General features: G+C 41.5%; 1 protein-coding gene across 3 annotated transcripts in view; it reads right to left on the bottom strand.

Annotated features, from left to right (window-relative positions):
• Positions 1-19,203, bottom strand: part of Mipep (mitochondrial intermediate peptidase) — a 126,339-nt gene that overhangs the window by 49,120 nt on the left and 58,016 nt on the right. For all 3 annotated transcript variants that reach the window (XR_004772346.1, XM_027390404.2, XM_027390403.2), the window contains exons 15-16: positions 11,595-11,669; positions 8,551-8,670 (exon numbers count right to left, since the gene is read on the bottom strand). Coding sequence is in view for 2 of the 3 variants with exons in the window: in XM_027390404.2 (XP_027246205.1) it covers positions 8,551-8,670; positions 11,595-11,669 (195 nt within the window). In the remaining variant the exon portion in view is untranslated. The remainder of the gene's footprint in view (positions 1-8,550; positions 8,671-11,594; positions 11,670-19,203) is intronic.

Here is a 19,203-nt window from a genome sequence, read left to right as displayed (position 1 = left end):
AACAAAAAACAAACAAACCCAAAAAACTTCAAAAATCCTTTAGTCTACATGGTAGAAATTATTTAACTAATAACCATTCCTTATACTTATGCTCCCTCCATAATTTAAAATAAACAGTGAAATAAAGAAACTCATTATTGCCTGTTGCTAAGTCCAATAAGCAGTGATGGCAGTTCATATTAATATTGGAATTGAACAATGACATCGAGGCTATGGGGGGCCCTTCGGGCAGAGCACTTGCCTAGCATGTGGATGCCTGGGAATTAATTCATTTGTAAAATTGCCTGTGAAAAGCTTTGCATATTTAGAACTAAAAATTGAAGACAATTTTAATATGCTTAAATGAACAAATATGCATTTTCATGTAGTTCTTTCTATCCTATATGTCAAGATATATTATTCTCATGCTTTACACAAGTAATTCAACAAAAAGCTTGTAAAAACTACCAAACAAATGGGAAAAAATCTTATAGTGGGTTATGGTGGGGCATATCTGATAAGCCCCACACTTAAAAGCTGAGTCCCAGACCAGCCTAGGCTGCAGAGCATGGTCTGGCCATTGCACCCTGTTCTTTTCACACCCTGTCCCTGTTGGCCCTAGAATCGGGAAGGCTGCGGGATGAGATTCCGGGGCACACATATGTGGAATGTGCCCAGCAGCTATGCACCTCCCTTCAGCTCATCACCTCCCAACCAGCAAGTGAGCAGCTACTTTCCCTTGAACATACAATCGTGGCCACAGAAATGTTAGTTTAGCAATCTGCTTCCCAAATCAAGCCATTCCAATGTGGGAAGCCTTCAGATCACACAAAAATTGTATGGTGGTCCTTTCATTTATTATGGTCTCCGTGGGAATTGAAGACCACATTTCAAAGCAAGCACTCTATAAACAATGTTCAAGCCACCATCTAGCCAATTAGCCCTACCATAATAAAGAGCAGAACATTTTACTGTTGGGATTGTAGGAATAGAAGTACAAAGGAAAATAGTATGTGTAAAATTGGGGTTTGGCTGATACTTGAGAAATGGCTGTCCCCATGAGAAAGTCATGTCCAAACATTCTGGCTGGACTAGTGTCCCTTTGACAGACACTCCTGCCCACCAGCAGTATCATCTCCCCTCATCTCCCCAGCATGGTCACCCACAGGTTGTAGATCCCTAGGTACTAACTTCCCAATCCACAGTGCTCATGTTTTGACCTATGTCCTGGGATACACATATGGTGACCCAACACCTAGATACTCTGTAGTTGTGTGGCATCAAACTTACCACATTTCTATACTATACAAAGTAGTCATTCCTCGTAGACTCTACATTTCCCTGGCTGATACTAAAGCTGTGTCATTTCAACCCTCCCCTTTCATCATCACCTCCCAGGCTACACCCATCAATCATTCAGGTAAGATGATAACTGAGCTGGGCTCTGGGAATGCTCTCCTGTCCTGCCAGTCTTCTTTTTCCTGTTGTTTTCATTTCAGTTATACTCAGGGAGTGCTGACCTCAGTGACACTTGCTGGCACTCTTGCTTGGACAGGGATTATGGAAGCCTGCAGGCAGCTCTTGCAAACCAAAAAGTCACCTCTTTTTTTAGGAACACTGCTGGTCCAAGAAAAGCTGTACTAGAAACACGGCTTTACCACCCACAGTTCAACAAAGCACTGTAAAGCACCAATATTCCAGTGGTAATGCCCACATACCTTCCTACAAGGGAGCCATTTGTTCATACCTGAAAACACTCACTAGGCCAACTGAGAGGCACAGGTTACAGGAGCTCTCCCAGACTTCTCCAAACCTGCTATCCCTGGTCTACTTTAGAGCAAGTGGGAATGCAGAAACACAAACCCAGTCAGTGTGGTGGCTGGCACATACCTCTAATCTTAGTTCTTGGGAGGCTGAGGCAGGGGTGCATGGAGCGCCAGGCCAGCCTGGGCTATACAGAGACACTGTCTCAAAAGACCCTGTCTCAAAACATAACAGCAGCAAAGATACAAATCTAGAATCCTAGAACAGCACAATCGCCAATACTGTATACCATCTGGGTTAAAATTGAAGAAATGTGCAATCACTTTGAAATAGAAGATCCTCAGGAGAGGAGCCAGTGATTAAAATAAGCAACAAGGACTTGGAGACATGGTTCAGGGGTTAGGAGTATGTGCTGCCCTGAAGAGGGCTGCTAACACCTACTCCTTACTCCAGCTCCAGGGGGTCTGAAACTTTCTTCCAGACTCTGAGGGTCCCTACACTCAGACAAATGCTCTACCACTAAGCTCTACCCCCATCCCTACACTCAGCACAGCACCGCATGTACACAGAATTTTAAAATAAAAGTAACTTTAGAAAAAGAAAAAAAGCACCAAAACACCACCCATTAAGAGATGGAATACAACAAAAAATCAGTCTGTGGGACTATGATTTAAAATCATCCTCTAACCTGTTGAGCAAGACTTTTGGATTCCCAGCATCAAACTGCTACATGGAAAAAGATGTCAAGTACAGATTAACTTTCTCTGTTTTACACAGAGGTTTAGCACTCATATAAATATTAATGAAATGTTGGCACAGTAAGGCCACTTACTCAGAGAGTCAGCACCCGCAGTTCATGAGTAACAAAGACAGTACAGTAATGTAAACAGTTACAGTGACATGAGATCTGTGAAGACCTCTCAGGCTAGTGGACACTGTTCTGCACACTGTACCTTCTGGAGGGTCCCATGGGAGAGACCTGGGCTATGAAGCTGGTGCATAATATCTCCCAAAGATGGCTGAGAGATTTTATTCCCAAGAAGAGTCACATACACAAGAAATGCTTGTAAGATACATCTGGGATCATTGCCTAAAGGCTGAGACAGCATTATAAGCATCCAGATATTTGTGTAGATTCTGTAAAGCCCTACAAGTGTTCTCTAGGTTATCACTCAAATTTTATTTTTCTTTTCTTACTGTTTCATTTCATGGGATGAAACTATTTAAGACAATTCCTAGAAGTGAGCTGTTAGGGAATGCTATGAAGTCACTATGACATTGTCATCCTACATGTCTTTGGCAGCCATGTACTCTGTCTGCCTGGCTTTTGCCCCAACCTCCACATGTGGCCCAGCCTCAGAGCTCACCTCTTCTTCTGCACCATCCTGTACATGGCAACCACTGTCCTAGTTCATACTACCATCAGTTTTGCTATGACACAGAACACCCTAGACTGGGTCTCTCAAAACATACTCTTCATCTTTACCCCATACAGTGGAAACAAAATCACCTGTAAGAACTTAAAATTTTTTTCTGAATAGCAAGAATACATTTTGATTAATAATGGAGGTGGAATGACCAACTCACCAGCCATATAGCCACCCACCAATTTTATCCATAAGCACTGCTACAGTGTACATGGTTCCATACCTTAGCCAGAGTGGTATGCTACTGCATTATGTGTGACCACCTCCCCTTTCCTTTACAGTCCTCCTACCTGTGTGCTCATCTGCAGTTCTCAGTTTTACATGGTTGTGAACTTTGTATGAAAGTCCTACTCAGTTTGATTCTTAAGAAATTCACTTATTTTGACTGCAGTTTATGACTACTGGGTTCAGCAACTCTACCCCTAGTTTCTCCTTCTGTACAGTGCTTTTCATTTCTCTGTTGACAATTACCTGGGCTTTCCCCCCACTCAACTTCTCTTCAAAAACATTCACAACCTGTTATGAACTTTCCTGATTTTAGTTCCTGGAACTGAGAGTACCCCTAGCAGGGAAAACACAGCATGTTGTCTACATTCAATGGAAGAGATGACTGCTGGCCACAGGACTGCCCACATCTAATGTTAGGGAATAATGCCTAACTTTCCTCCAAATGGGGAAACCACTCTGCACTCCTGCCATTGTGACACCACAGTCTTCCAAAGCTGGTATTCTCAATTGGCATACTTTTTACCAAACTGAGGAGAATAAAATGGTAACAGGATATGGTTTTAGTCAGCATTCTTTGATCAACATGGAGGTTGTTTCATGTGGTTTACTAACTACTTGTACCTTGTGTCCTTTCAAAGTGTTTTAAAAATACATCTGTCCTAGCATGTCAAATTCTATGCTCTTTACAATAAAAAGGGGGAAAGGAAAAAGGAAAGGAGTACATGGAAATACCTATTTCTACATTTTAGTTTTCCTTTTTGTTTTTGTTGTTTGTTTTTCGAGACAGGGTTTCTCTCTGTAACAGCTCTGGTTGTCCTGGAACTAGCTCTGTAGTCCAGGCTGACCTCAAACTCAGAGATTGGCCTGCTTCTGCCTCCCGAGTGCTGGGATTAAAGGCGTGCACCACCACCACCCGGTTCCATTTTTGTTAAAGAATAGCTGGCTTACTTTATATTAAACTCATTATTTTATTTTTCAATTTAAATGTAGTTAAATTTGCCAGTCTTTTGTTTTACATTAATGCCTTTGAATTGTATGTGAGGTGTTCAATTCTATGAGAATAAAAAGGCTGTGGGAATGACATCCTTTTGCATTTATACTTCCCACATTTGGGCTCCAATTTGCTTAATGTTTTATGTATAGTGAGAGACAGAGATGTGATTTTCAGACCTTTTGTATGTGGTATGGGTGCTGTTTTATAAACCATGCATTTATATGTTCTTCTGTACATACTGATAAATCCAGGCATGTGAGTCTGTTTTAGGATTCCCCATCATCATGGACTCTAACCCTCAGAAAATGTAAACCCAATTAAACATTTTCTCTTATGAGTTGGCCTGGTCATAGTTTTTTTGTTTTTTGTTTTGTTTTGTTTTTTTGTTTGTTTGTTTAACCACTGCATGAAGATAACTACAATGGTAGAGGGAACTAAGGCAGAGAGAGTGAGCTATGACAGGTCTGACCTTGTTATGGAAGACTTTGGGACTTTGGACTAGGAAAGAAGTTAACATTATAAGCAGAGCTTACCCGGTCAGCCTAGCAGGAGCTTGGAAGATGACTGTGCTAAGAGCAGTATGGACTGTTGAGAAATAGCTCAAGATGATTCAGAGAATATTAGCAACTGGGCTGGAGACCATTCTTACAGTATTTAGACAAAATAACCTGCTCTTTGCCCCTGTCCAAATAATCTGCCTGAGGCTAAACTGAAAAGTAATGAACTAATTTCCTTGATGGAGGAGATCTTTAAAAAGCCTAATATTGACTCATTGCATGGCTGTTAGTAATTACTCTTATGTCGGTCTATAAGAAAAAAACAAGTGGGGCAAAATAGATATACAAAATGTACAGTTTAAAAGAGCAGTAGAAAATTTAATGTTGGAGTCCAGGCTTGTGTTAAAAGAGATGAGTAGATAAAGGAAAGGCCTGATCAGAAATGGAATAAGGGAGTGATCCCCTCAGGGAAAGATATCACACAGCTAACATTCCAGGGATTCTGCATGGAGATCCTAAGAGGTCACTGCGTGAAGTTGTGACAGTAAAGCCTAGACTGCACTGGAGCCTCCAAGATGTCACTGATAAGAAGAGCTGCATATAAGAGTGGGACCAGCCTGAGAGAAGTGTGCACAGCTGGAAGGGCAGAGCCATCTAAACCCTTTAACATCAGACATGGGGCTACAGGATTCAGTGGTGCCCTGCCAGGTTTCAGTTTTGCTTTGGTCCAGTATTTCCTCACTATGCCTTTCCTCCCTTTGGTATGGTATATAATCTGTGCTACTGTATTTTGGAAGTATGTAATTTGCATTTTCATTTTACAGAGGTTGAAACCTTAATTGTAATTAAGAGATTTCCTTGAGTCTCAGAAAAGACTGTTGAGAATGGAAGACTCCGGAGGCTTTTGAAACTAAATGCATTTTGCATTATGACATGGCCACAAGTCTATGGAGTAGGACATGGTAGTTTGAATAAGAATGACCTCTACAGGCTCATACATTTGAATACTTGGTCTTCAGTTGGTGTAACTGTTTGGGAATGATTAGGAGGTGTGGGCTTCAGGTGGGCTGTGGGGTTTTAAAAAAAAACATGTGCTGTTCACCAGTGTGCTCCCTCTCTCTGCCTTGTGGCTGTGGACCAGATGTGAGCCCTCAGCTGCTCCTTCACTCTGCCATCATGGACTCTAACCCTCTGAAACTGTCATCTCAATTAAATGTTTTCTTTCAAAAGTTGCCTAGGTCATGCTGTTATATCACAGCAATAGAAAAGTAACTAAGACATGAGATAAGGAAAGGTGGCAGACATTTTGCTCAAGCACACTGAAGTTCTGTAGGTTTGGAGAGTGTCCAGTCCTCTCCTAGTCTAGGTTTATTCATGACACAGACACACACTCCTCATTGGTTATGCTGTATCTACATGGAGTTGAACTTGCATTAGTTTTGAATAAAGATTTATTATTTTTACATTGTGTCTGAGTGCTTTGCATGTGTGTGTGGGTGTACATGCTCAAACACATGCGCATACTGTGTGCTTATTGTTGGTGGAGTGTGGAAACCAGAAGATGGTATCACGGTCCCTGAAACTGGAGTTACAGATGACTGTGAGCCTGCATGTGAGTGCTGAAAATTGGACCTGGGTCCTCTGAAAGACCATCAAGTGCTTATAACCATAACCACTGAACCATTGCTCCAGCCCCAACTTGCATTATTATTTTTTTAAAGAGCTAAGTAAACAATCTCGTAAGCATAAACACACACACACATAAGACCTAAAGTCTATAAATTAGGTCACAGCTATTAAAACCTAGGAAACTCTTTGTATTATGTCTTCCATAACTAAGAGGTTGTTTTCATCCCTACCAATATTCACCAACATGTATGCCTAAGAGCTCAACAGAACACAGATTAGAATAACATATGATAGAAGATCAAAATTAGTCAATTAAGGCCAGGGTGTAGCCCAATGGTAGAGCTCATGCTTAGCACATACAAAGACACCACATATGCATATGCACACATACATGGAGGAGGTAATGTGGTCAGCATTCTGTATTTTTTTTTTAAGTCCATACATCTTTACTTGTAAGTGTTCACTGCAACGAGTCATAGGTCTGGTTTGATGACTCTGGCTTCTGCTACACCATTGATACTGGACCGTCTCTGGGATTTCTCTTGGATACCCTGTTGTTGCCTTGTGTTACGGAAACCCCACAGCTTTGGATCTGCAGGTCCGGCCCCTTCACATATTCTAGCAGTCCACAGATGAGGTGGACTAACTCACAGACAGCCCTGGTTCTGGGCCTGGGTGGTAGCTGGGTTGGTCATCCTGGCAGCTTTCTCTCATCATCACCACAAGGGTGAGCTCTCTAGCACTGCCCTGGCTAGCTCACCCAATGCAGCAGGCAGCAATCAGTTCTCCTGCTCTCGTGCCCTCAGGCCCAGCTCACCTGCACCCATACCACTAGAGCCAGTTCTGCTTTTTAGCCCAGGTGAGTGGTGTGGCATGCTCTCCCCAGTGCTGCAGGCCCTAAGGGGTAGAACCAGCTCCCACTCTCATGACCCCAAGGCCAGTTCTCCTGCCTGCCACAGGTGGCAAGGGGTGGGTGAGGGGCATCTTTCCCTGAATCATGCCACCACATGGCAGATGGGGGAGCAGGGTCAGCTCTGCTGCTCTCAAACCCTCCGGGCCAGATCACCTGCACCCGTATCAACAGGGTCAGCTCTGTTGTGCTGCCCAGGTAAAGTATATGGCTCACTCTCTCAAGTGTTGTAGCTGGTGAGAGGCAGGGTCAACTCTCCCACTCCCATGAAGCATTCTGTATTTTTAGAACTTTCTGCTTCTAAGACAATCAGAAATTACATGGAGTATTGTACAGGTCAAATGCTTTCAATCCCAACACATCACTATCTAATCCTGGTCATAACCTCTCGATACCAGCCCCGATGAGAGGAGAGTACGTAAAAGATTAGGCTGATTTAACAGTGAAATTTGTGCTGGGCAGTGGTGGTGCACACCTTTAATCCCAGCACTCAGGAGGCAGGCGGATCTCTGAGTTCAAGGCCAGCCTGGTCTCCAGAGCTAGTTCCAAGACAGCTAGGACTGTTACAAAGAGAAACCCTGTCTCAAAAAAAAAAAAAAAAAAAAAAAAAAAAAAAAAAAAGTGAAATTAGAGTTCTTTCTCCAAAGCAGTAAGGTAAAGTCAAGCACCTAGAACTTGGAAACGACAACTAAACTCCTGCCCTCTAGTACAACAGGGCACTAAGTAAGACAGGATATAAAGAATATACAACCCTTGGTACAATGTAAGGTATTCAATAAATGTTAGTTCTCTTTGCAACGAACACTATTAGAGTCACATCATATGTATAAATACACAGTCTTATTATACAAAATTATATATTATCTATATGTAATTTGAAAAAAACTAAAGAGAATATTGACTAACACCCACTTTTTTCCTAGGAATCTGATAAGCACTGAGAGAAGAAAGAAAACCATGCATGGAGCATTAGATGAGCCGGGACGTTCCTAGCATCTGGCCCATATAAAACAAACTCAACACAAATGTAGGGAATCTCAAGTCCTCTAAAGGATAATGATGACAACCTAGAGAAATAAGCAGAGCCATTCTACAGCATGACAGATTAAAATGCAGACTCACAGTGTCAGGAACATAGGGCAAGCCATAAAACTGCTCTTGTGTTTCCATGAGGATGTCTGTGGTTGACTTCCTCAGGGGATGTTGGCCATGGTAGATTTGATCCAGGGCGGCATAAAAGACCTAGGCAGAAAGAAACCTCTGTTTAGCTTTGGTAATTGATCCTGTATTTAAGATGTGGTCAGTCAAAGATGTTGCAAGTGTACCAGAATGGCAATTATGAATCACAGCTGAAAAGACTCACAAACATAAACATGTGCTATTTAAGACATACTCCACACCACATATATGGCCAGTCAAAAGCTTAAAGGGTACACTGAAGCTTTCCATAACACACGTTGGTGTTCAATTTTCAACCTTATTCACCATTAAATTTGTGGTCACAAAATTGGAATTATGCAGTTAAAAATGTTTTAAAAAGATGAGAATTATTGGTTGTGGTCCCATGTATCTAACAAATCCTGTTTGGTTTCATCCTGGATCCTGGTAGATCATAAATGAGAGGTGTGAAGTGGTCAGAATCAGAGTTTTGTATCCAGAGGTGAAAGCTCACTATGTGGATACAGCTGAGTAGAAGAGGATGTCAAAAGCATTCTAGTATGTGTGTTGACACAGAAGTGACAAACCTTGATGCAGCTGTTGTAGGGTTTGGAGCAAGGGCCACAGCAGACCTCATATCTGTGTCAGGAGAACAAAGGAAGCAGCTGCAATAGAGGGGACCTGGAGAGGAGGAACCCCCCACCACACACACACAGGAGAAAGCAGCTGTGGAAATGAAACATCAAGGAAATTTAAGCACCAAACCTGCAGTTGGGAGAGTGCTGAGTACTAAGTATTATGTAGAAAACCTAAGGAAAGGGAAGGAAGATTTCACCAGGACATCTGACCCGAGTGCTTGAGTATTAACATGGTGTGAATTTGCCTTGTAACAAAGTTAAGTGCTTTATTTAAAGAGAAAAAGTCTGACATGCAGTTACAGCTGAGGTGCATCTTTCTGGTTTAGAAATGGAATGTGCAGGGAATGTGCAGCTGCTGACTCGAAAGAGGTGAGGATTAGTCTGGATAAAAGACAACATGCAAACGACCTCTGGCCACTGGCTTCACCTACATACAGAATTACGCTTGTGAACTATAAAGCTAAGTTAAGCCTTCCCTGGAAAAATACAGACATTTTCTGAATATAAACATTATGTTCTCTTAGCTGGTAATCTAAACATACAGCTAAGTACAGCTCTCTCGGTTCTGTCATGGGTAACAATAGGTAACAATAGCCAAAGAAACCAGACCTGATGGAGCAAATGATTATGAACTGAAACTTAATTCTACCCTGAACCGAAGAGGCACACTTTCTGTCCTCTCTACAAACAAGTTACAATTCAAGAGCTTTGTTTCTTCAATTATGCCTGTTAAAAAAACATGCAAATGTAGACTTTTATAAACACTTGGTCCCCAGTTTATGGCATTGTTCTGGGAGAGTTAGGTGTGGCCTTGTTGAAAGAAGTTATGTCACTGGAAGTGGGTTTTGAGAATTTAAAGACTCCATGTCATTTCTAGTTCACTTTTTCAGCTTTGTGCTTTCAGTTTGAGACGTGAGCTCTCAGCTTCCTGCTCCTGCCACCATGCCTGCTCCTCTACCTTATCTCTCTGCAGCTTTAAGCTAGCATAAACTCTCCTCCTTAAATTGTCTTTGATCACAGTGTTTATCAAAGCAACAAAAAAAGCAACTAATCCACTTTTCATCCAGCAGATGCATTCCTGGAACCCAAATCCTTAGCACAACATAAAAGTACTCAGCCCATTTGCTAAACAGTCCATGGCAAAAGGAGCTTCACATTTCCTAAAACACGGTCTACACCACCTCAGAACACAAAACAGTCCCCCTCCTGTCAACCTGCTGGTCTGAGAACATCAGTTTAGAAGCAGGATATAATACCTGCATTGTCAGGAATGGCTCCCCTCTCTAGGCTTATCAGTTCCTGGTTTAAAATAAAACCACTGAAACAGATGTTCAAAGAGAAAGCTCCAAGAGACATGTAAAAGCAAATCAAAAGGCTTCGGTGCCAGGGTGCACACGCATGTGACCTCATTACTGAAAGGCTGAGGCAGGAGGATCACATTCAAGGCCAGCCTGGGAACATTTTCTGAAACCATGTCTCAAAATCAAAACAAAGTTATAAAAGGACTTTCCCCAGGTAACACCATTTTTTAAATCATTTTTAATTGTATTCACATTCTTGGCCACTGAATAATGTAAATCAAATGAAAATCCATGGTTGTGTCTATATAACTATCCTCCTCACTGAAGAATCAGGGACTGAAGCCAGGGCCTGTGCACACCCTCGCACTATACTATACCCCTAGCTGGAAAACATACCAAGATACAACAAAAACAGAGCACATTTACTGCTTTCTAGGGACTGGATTTGTTATTTCGGGGTTTTGGTGGGAAGTTGGTTTCCACCAGAAAGAGTTAACTGGTCACTACAGGGCACTGCTGACATGTAAGGCGAGTGTGCAGGCACTGTTGATACAAGTAACAAGATGTAAGGACAGAACACCGCCACAAACAATCTCGGTAACTGCAAATAGCTGAACATCTGGTAACAGACCTGGCATCCAGATGGCTCATAAAATGTTTCTGTCTTCATCTGGTAACCCAGGAAATTGTCTATAAATATTATCCTAAATCTAATGGTAATTACTGTTTAAACTTCACACAGACGACCACAATTTGTTTTGAAAGACAGAAAATGAGTAGCCATATAAATGGTTGGGTCTGAGCCCCAACTTGGTTTTGCAGCCCTGCGAGGCTTTGGTGATTTCCTTGATAAAAAACTGGAAATGAGCATATTTCATATTTCACATGAACTCCACACAGATAGTGTGAGAATTTCATGAGTCAACTCTGGCCAAGTTCTTTGAACTGAGATGAAAGGTGTTCAGAAGCATAATTATTGTAATAAATGTATAGTGCTGGCAAGAATTGAAAGATATGTGTATATATGGGATAATAACTGGAAACGTTAACATGAGGCATGCACACATACCTGAAGCTGCATTTCTGCGGCCGCACAAACCTTCTTAGATTCACAGAGGCGAGACACCATAGCTTTTGGCAGTGGCTTTATAAAACAAAACAATATATGTACACACATCAGTAAATTGCTTAATAAGCCACTGAAACAAGTACACTTTCAGCGTCAGGGAATTTAAAAATAACATCAAATGGGAAAAAATGAATGGCAGATCTCATAGTCTAAAAATATCTTTTGAATATTTTAAATGACAAGTTAACATGGCTGAAGACAGTCCATTTAATTTTAAGAAGGACTAACTGTCAAATAAGGGTTTGCACATGAAAAACCAGGATTAGAGGGAGTGACAGTATTGGCACTGATCTTTCAAATCTATTTAAACCCCAAAGGAAACACTTCTGCTCCTTTGTTTCCAGCAAATGTGTTCAAGTGCTCTCTTAACTTTCAAGCATACATAATAACTGACAATGAGCCCAAAAGATTAAAATACTGCGATAAACCCTAAACCACAGTGCCAGCCAGGGTTAGAGCTGGACCGACACCCTGAGAAGTCAGCGTGATGATGAACTCGGGTTTTTATTTTTGCAACCTGGGAGAATTAGAGAGTACGAACTCTCTGTATTACTCAAGACTTTCTCTAGGGACTAATTAGACCTAATCCTATGACACTCATACTCTTGAAAAAAATCAAATAATGTAGTTGAAATAGGTACTTTTCTAAGTCTTTAGAATAATTATTATGATATTTACTGAAGAAAGCTAAAATCCCTTCTGCAGAGAAACACATCATCTAAGAAAGCAGAGGCAGAAGTGGGCAGTTTAGCTTGAGTGTGGGCTCATCCACAGCTGCTACTATCTACATACCAGAACAGAGTCTGCCACAAAGGACTCTGAAAGGCTTGGCTGATGGAACATACAGATACAAGAATCGCGCCTAGTGATTCGCTGAAGTGAAAACTACAATAGGAACTGAAGACAACTCAGACACAAACATGGAGCCTTTTCTTCTCTTTCCACTTCCCCCTAAGAATAAGCCAATCAGAGAGGAGAACCAGAGTAAAGAAGAACTGACTCTATGCCTAATGAAGAAAGAGAGAACATTGGGAATCCACAAAGACAGTGATAGAAAAAGACAGGTGATGCATTGTTTTGAATGTGAAAAGCCCCTCATGACCTCATGTATTTGAGTATTTTGCCTCCACTTGGTAGCATTGTATGGGACTACTGTGAAGCTCTTAGGAGGTGGAGCCTTGCTAGAGGAAGGGATGGGGGTGGGCAGGCCTTGAGGCTTTATATCCTCATTCTCTGTTTTCTGAGTGCAGATACAATGCAACCACCAGCTTCCTGCTTCCCTGCCATGATGGACTATAGCCCTTTGGGACTACAGGCCAAAATAAGCTCACTCACTCTTAAGTTGCTGGTGTCAGGATATTTTATCACAGTGACAGAAAAGCAACTAAGACACTCATAACTGAGAATACCACTGACTTTGACAGCTCCTCATCCTGAGGTCAGCTGGCCAGGGTATCACCCTTGGGAGCCATCTATTTTTCCTCTGCTCTAGATTGTACAAACTCGTGTTACCCTCCAGAAGGGAGATTAAGACTTAGGATGTCTTGAAGGTACACCCACACAGATACCAGTGTTGTGGTTGTTCTCTTCTGAGTGGTCCTGGGGAGTCAGCCCTCTTGAGTAGATTGTTGAGTAGTAAGGGAATCCCCAAATAAAACTGGAAGACAGTCAAACCAACAGATATACAAAGCACAATACAGGAACACAAGAAACAAGACAGAAGCAAGGCAAAAGAACTGCCTTAGAAGAACCAAACTCCTCAGTGACTCAATTTAAAGATAAGATACTGAAGTAGGTTAAATGCTGGGTGAAGATTTCAAAAGTTCAAAAGTAAAATCACCAGTGACCTGGAAAGGGATACAAGCAAACAGATGAATTCAATTCAAGTCAGCAATATAGACGGAAAGGTCAGCCAAATGCACAATAAAATCAGCAATATGGATGAAAAGCGGAAAACAAGAGAGAAAACTTCAACAAGGAAACAGATTTGAAAGGGAAAACATCAAAAAATTAGAACCATCAGAAATAAAAAGACATAAATCAAATAAATAATAGTGGAAAACATTGACAATAGACTCAAATAAGCAGAAGAAAGACTATCAGGAAGGAAGGACAAGGTCAAAGAAATACTACACTCAAACAAAAAGTGTGGGTGGGACGACAAACAGTGAGAATGACCCAACACCCAAGAACTTACGGATCTGATCAAGAGACCAGACCTAAGAACGCACAGGATGAAGAAGGTACAGAGATAAACACTAAAGGCATAGGATGTTTATTCAATGACATTTTAGTAGGAAGCTCAACCACAAGAGGTATTCAGAACCCTGAACAGACTTGAACAAGGAAGAACTTCTCCATAGGATAGCACAGTCAAGGTGTCAAAATTAAAAAAGAACAACATTTCAGGCTGCATTGGGAAAGCACTAACTCACCTACAAAGGCAAACTCATCAGAATAGCAGCCAGGAAAACATGGGGAGACATATGTAAGCTCTGAGTAAGCTGTGCCAGCCCAAACTGCAGCACCCAGAAGGCTATCTTTGAAAACAGACAGAGAAAGGACATTTCAAAACATGCATAAACTAAGGCAGTTCATGATAAACAAACACACCAACACTGCAGAATATTTAAAGGGATATTATATAAAGAAGAAGGAAAAAGGTTCAGCTACAAGAACATGAAAAAAAATCTCATGAGAGGGATAAATGAAAGGAGGGGAGGTAGAAAAAAAACCCATCAAGCCCAACACAGTCATCCGCAAACTAGCAGAAAGAAAGCAACAAATAATTCAAACAGAAAAACAACAAAATCATAGATTAGCAAAAATATCTCAACAATAGCCAGAAATGTAAATGTCCTCTACATAACAATAGAGATACAGATTGGCTGACTGGACAAAAGTGCAAGACCCAAGTGGTTTTTGTCTTCAAGAAACATACCTCACAAGCAAAGACACCCTCAGGCTGAGAACCCAAGGATAAAAGTCAATCTATTAAGCAAATAGAAATAGCTGTTCTTATATCTAACCAAGTAGACTTCAAACTAAAATTAGCAGAGATAAAGAAAATCACCATAAATTAATTGGTGGAACAAATCATCAAGAAGCTCTAACAATTGTAAATATCCATGCACCAACAATAGACATAAGATGCCCAAGGGACCCTGATAGTACAACTGGAAGTGACACCAATGCACACTCTCATCTTCACACAGGCCATGTGACTGAAAAGTCAATGTAGAAGTAGTAGAGCCAAATGGGGTTCATGGTTACCTACAGAATATTCCACCCACAGAAGTAAAGGCAATTCTCAGCAACCCATCAAATGCCCTCTAAAACAATCCACAATTTAGGCCAGAAGAAAAATTTTGTAATACAAAAGGATCAAAATAACTTCATGTACCTTTTCTGAGCATATTGGAATAAACCAGAATTCAATAATAAAATATAAAAACCACAAAAGTACCAGGAGTCCCAACCGTACACTCTTGAATGATCACTGTTATTGAAGAAATTACACAGTTCCTACAGTCAAATGAAAATAAATGCATAAGTTAACAGAACCTATGGGAAACAACTAAGTCCTAGTTTCTAAAGGAAAGTTCATATCCATGAGCACTTAAAAAAAAAAAAAAACCCTACAGAAGGATTTTAAATGGCCTAATCAAGCACAGCAAGATCTTAGAAAAGGAAGAGCAAGTCAAACTCAAGAGCAGTGGGTAGAACCAAACTGTGAAGATAAGAAATTGGTGAAATGGAGACTAAAATGGCAATGCACAGACTATTTCTACCAATAAACATAAAAATCCCCAGTAAGATATCTGAAAATTGAATTTAAGAGCACATTAAGAAGATCATACACCATGGCCAAGTTTGTTTCATTCACGGATGGAAGGCTGCCCAACATGTGCAAATCAGCTGCCCAACATGTGCAAATCACATGTAAAGAAAGAAATCTCACAACCATCTCAAATAGATGCAAAAAAGGCCTTTGACAAATTTTTAACACCCCTTCATGATAAAAGCCCTGAGGAACCTGGGAATAGAAGTAACACATCTCAGTCTATAGCAAACATATTATACAGGAAAACCGAAAAGCACTGGCACCTCAAATCAGGAGACAATGGAGCCAGCTCTCACTGCTCTTACTTGGAATAATGATCAAAGTCTGAGAACATACAACAAGAAGAAAACAGGAAGGAAAGGCGTCAAATCATCCCTATTTGCAAATGGCACGGTCCTATCCTTAAAAGACCCTCAAGACTCCATCAGGGAACTCTCAGACTTGATGTTACTTTCAGCCATGTAACAGAATACAAAATCAACACACAGAAATGAGTAGCTTTGCTGCTGGGTACACATCTGAGTGGGTAACACCATACAACAATTTCTGTCCTCACACATATACACACACATACATGTGTACTTGCACACACAGATACACATACACAAACCACAGGAAGAGAGAGAGGTCACATGTACACACCAAGCGGGGAGGAAGGCCACATGAATACACCAGAGTGGGTTGTGTGCGGGTGTCAGCAGGTTTTCTATATACCAATAATGAACTTGCTGAGAATGAAATCAGAGAAATTATCCCTTTTGCAATAGCTTCACACACACACAGGCGTGCATGCACACATGTATGCACACATACCTAGAATAAACCGAACCAGACAGGTAAGTCCGCTACAAGAAACAAGCAAAGATTTTCAGAAACTGAGTATGTCAGCAGGTTAACACAGCAGGTGCTGAGGAAGAGGCAGATGCTGTGATTTACTGCTAACCCCTATGGTTTTATGATTACTGGTAGAGACCAATGAACAGTGGCCTGTGAAACACAGACACATAGACACAGACACACACACAGTCCACAGAGTCAGTTCTGACAGCGATTTCACACCTGGCTTTTCTCTCAGCTAGAATGTTATTTGTCCTCTCTTGCCTGCTATAGCAGTCAACACTGTCACCTGTGCTCTGCCATGGTGGACTGGTCTGCATCCTTAGACTCAAACACTACAAGGTCTTGTGGCTCAGGAAGAGCTGGAATGTTGGCTGCCTCTTCCTGCAGCCATGCTGGCAGGGAACCTACCGAGCTTTCTACATGGTTGGAGGGTGGGACACACCCAACAGGTCAGTGTTTCAGAAAAAAGGCATTCCTGACAGCAAGGCAGCAAAGCCTGAGAAAGGATCAGCAGTCCAAATTATTAAAAGCGTGCATGTAGGCTCCTGCAATGTCTTGGCACGTATAACAAGACAGTGTATTTCAGTACCACATGCCAGATTCCATGGCTTTAGCCAAGAGACAGGTCACTGGACAAGTGTCTGCTGACAACCTGCCCTTCCTCTGACTGGTACAGTTGTTGGTCAAGAAAAAAACAGACAGAAATCTTAGTTCTCCAGGAACTTACACTCCAGCCCACCTTGATACTAAAAAAAAAAAAAATACTCCTGGAAAACTAAACATGGTTTTTTTTTGTTTGTTTGTTTGTTTTCATTTCAGTCCCCTCGGGCTCAAGGATTAAGCATGGGCTTAACCACAATTTCCTGTAGAATGAAGCATCTGGCCTTTAAGTATTCAACTGTACTAATTACAATGATGCTCACACACAAGCTTCATCCCTGTAAGCTCATTTGTAAACTTCTATACCTTTGTTTGATTAATAGCCATTGTGCAATAAATGAGTGAGCATTAGATGACAAATACTTTGACTATTTCAAAGAAAAAGAATATGATAAAATTAAAAATAAAAACCCACAGAAGTATGTTAAAGGTACCAGCCAACTGTTTATCCATTCATCCAATAAACTGCTAGTATAAGGTATTATTGTGGTTAGCTAGGGGAAGACAACAAAGGTTTTCTCTTCTCAACTAAGCTCTGTCTGAATTTAAGTTTCCAAGTTAATTTAGGCATTGTGCACTTTTAGAAGAAACCTGCTTAATCAACGTGTTACTGTTTTCTGTTGCTACAAAAAGGTCTCTGAGGCGGGGTGTTTTATAAAGAAGGAAAATTTATTTGGATCACGGTTTTAGAAACTAGCAGTCCAAAAATAGGTGGTCCAAATAATGAGAGCCTCCTAGCAGATAGTAAAAGATGGTGGGAACACGGTGCTGAAGAGATCACATGGAGACAGGAAGAGGAGATCACAGGGAGAGACAGGAAGAGGAAATTACAGGGAGAGACAGGAAGAGGAGATCACAGGGAGAGACAGGAGAGGAGATCACAGGCAGAGACAGGAAGAGGAGATCACAGGGAGAGACAGGAAGAGGAGATCACAGGGAGAGACAGAAAGAGGAGATCACAGGGAGAGACAGGAAGAGGAGATCACATGGAGAGACAGGAAGGGGAGGTCACATGGAGAGACAGGAAGGGGAGATCACATGGAGAGACAGGAAGGGGAGATCACAGGGAGAGACAGGAAGAGGAGATCACAGGGAGAGACAGGAAGAGGAGATCACAGGGAGAGACAGGAAGGGGAGATCACAGGGAGAGACAGAACAGTGGCCTGCCCTCTTATAACAACCTGCCATAGGAATTAATCAGGATCCTTCAGGAACTGTAAACAATTCTTCTAGGGTGGTAGCATGAAGGTTCCATCACCCCAACACTGCTACACTGGGGACCAAACTTCCAGAAAACATACATTTGAGACACAGTCCATTTCCAAATCACAGCAGACAATTTGGCTAGAGTCCCCAGCCTTAAGACGGGATCCTCAGGACTCCCTCATCAGCAACATATGCCAAGTGGTGCCTGGCCACGAAGGTCCACCTTCACCAAACACTCTGTAGGTGTGATTATTTCCTAACACTTCCTGCTTACCAATATCATATCTACCAATCCTTGTCCTGGCCCTCTGCCAAGTCCATTTCCTCCTGTATTTGGAGGTGAAATGAGCAGAGTCTCTCCTACTGTAAAACTCCACTGCACTTGGACCCTCTGAAGAAAGTTTGCCTTGCTGGGTCTTTTAAAAGGACTGCACTTTTAAAATATCCGATAACACATAAACCAGCTAACTGTATCACATGGAGGTCAAGATGTCAAGAGGGTGACAGCTGTGCCATTTTAAAATCCAACCCCATAATCAAAGCATCCTGCTACCCAATGACAAGGCCATTCCCATACAAGGTTTTGTTTTTGTTATTTTAAATTAATGTCCCAACAAGTTCTCCTCAAAAGTATTGATAGTAGTAATACAAAACACGGTGAATATAATTATTATTCAAATATACAATTAGCATGTAATTAACAGATGGCAAGGTGAGAGTAAGAGAAATCAAATGAAGCCAGAATTGAAGGTGGCACCAAAACACATTTCCCCCAATTCCCACACTGGGAATTCCTACACAATACATTTAGTTCTAAGCAATCCAGCAGGCTAGAAAGGGGAACTTCCATAAGCACCATGAGTGCATCAGACTGTTCTTGGAAGACTCCAGCAAGGCCTGAAGGCTGATGCTCATCAAGTCAGACGAATGGATCTGAGAGCAAAACTAGACCTGGACAGAGTGAGAGCTGTGAAGGGATTTATCTTCTAAAATACCACA

The sequence above is a fragment of the Cricetulus griseus genome, assembly GCF_003668045.3.
Source record: "Cricetulus griseus strain 17A/GY chromosome 1 unlocalized genomic scaffold, alternate assembly CriGri-PICRH-1.0 chr1_1, whole genome shotgun sequence".
Lineage (NCBI taxonomy): Eukaryota > Metazoa > Chordata > Mammalia > Rodentia > Cricetidae > Cricetulus > Cricetulus griseus.
Note: the sequence above shows the minus strand (reverse complement) of the source record. Positions and strands in the feature narration are given on the sequence as shown.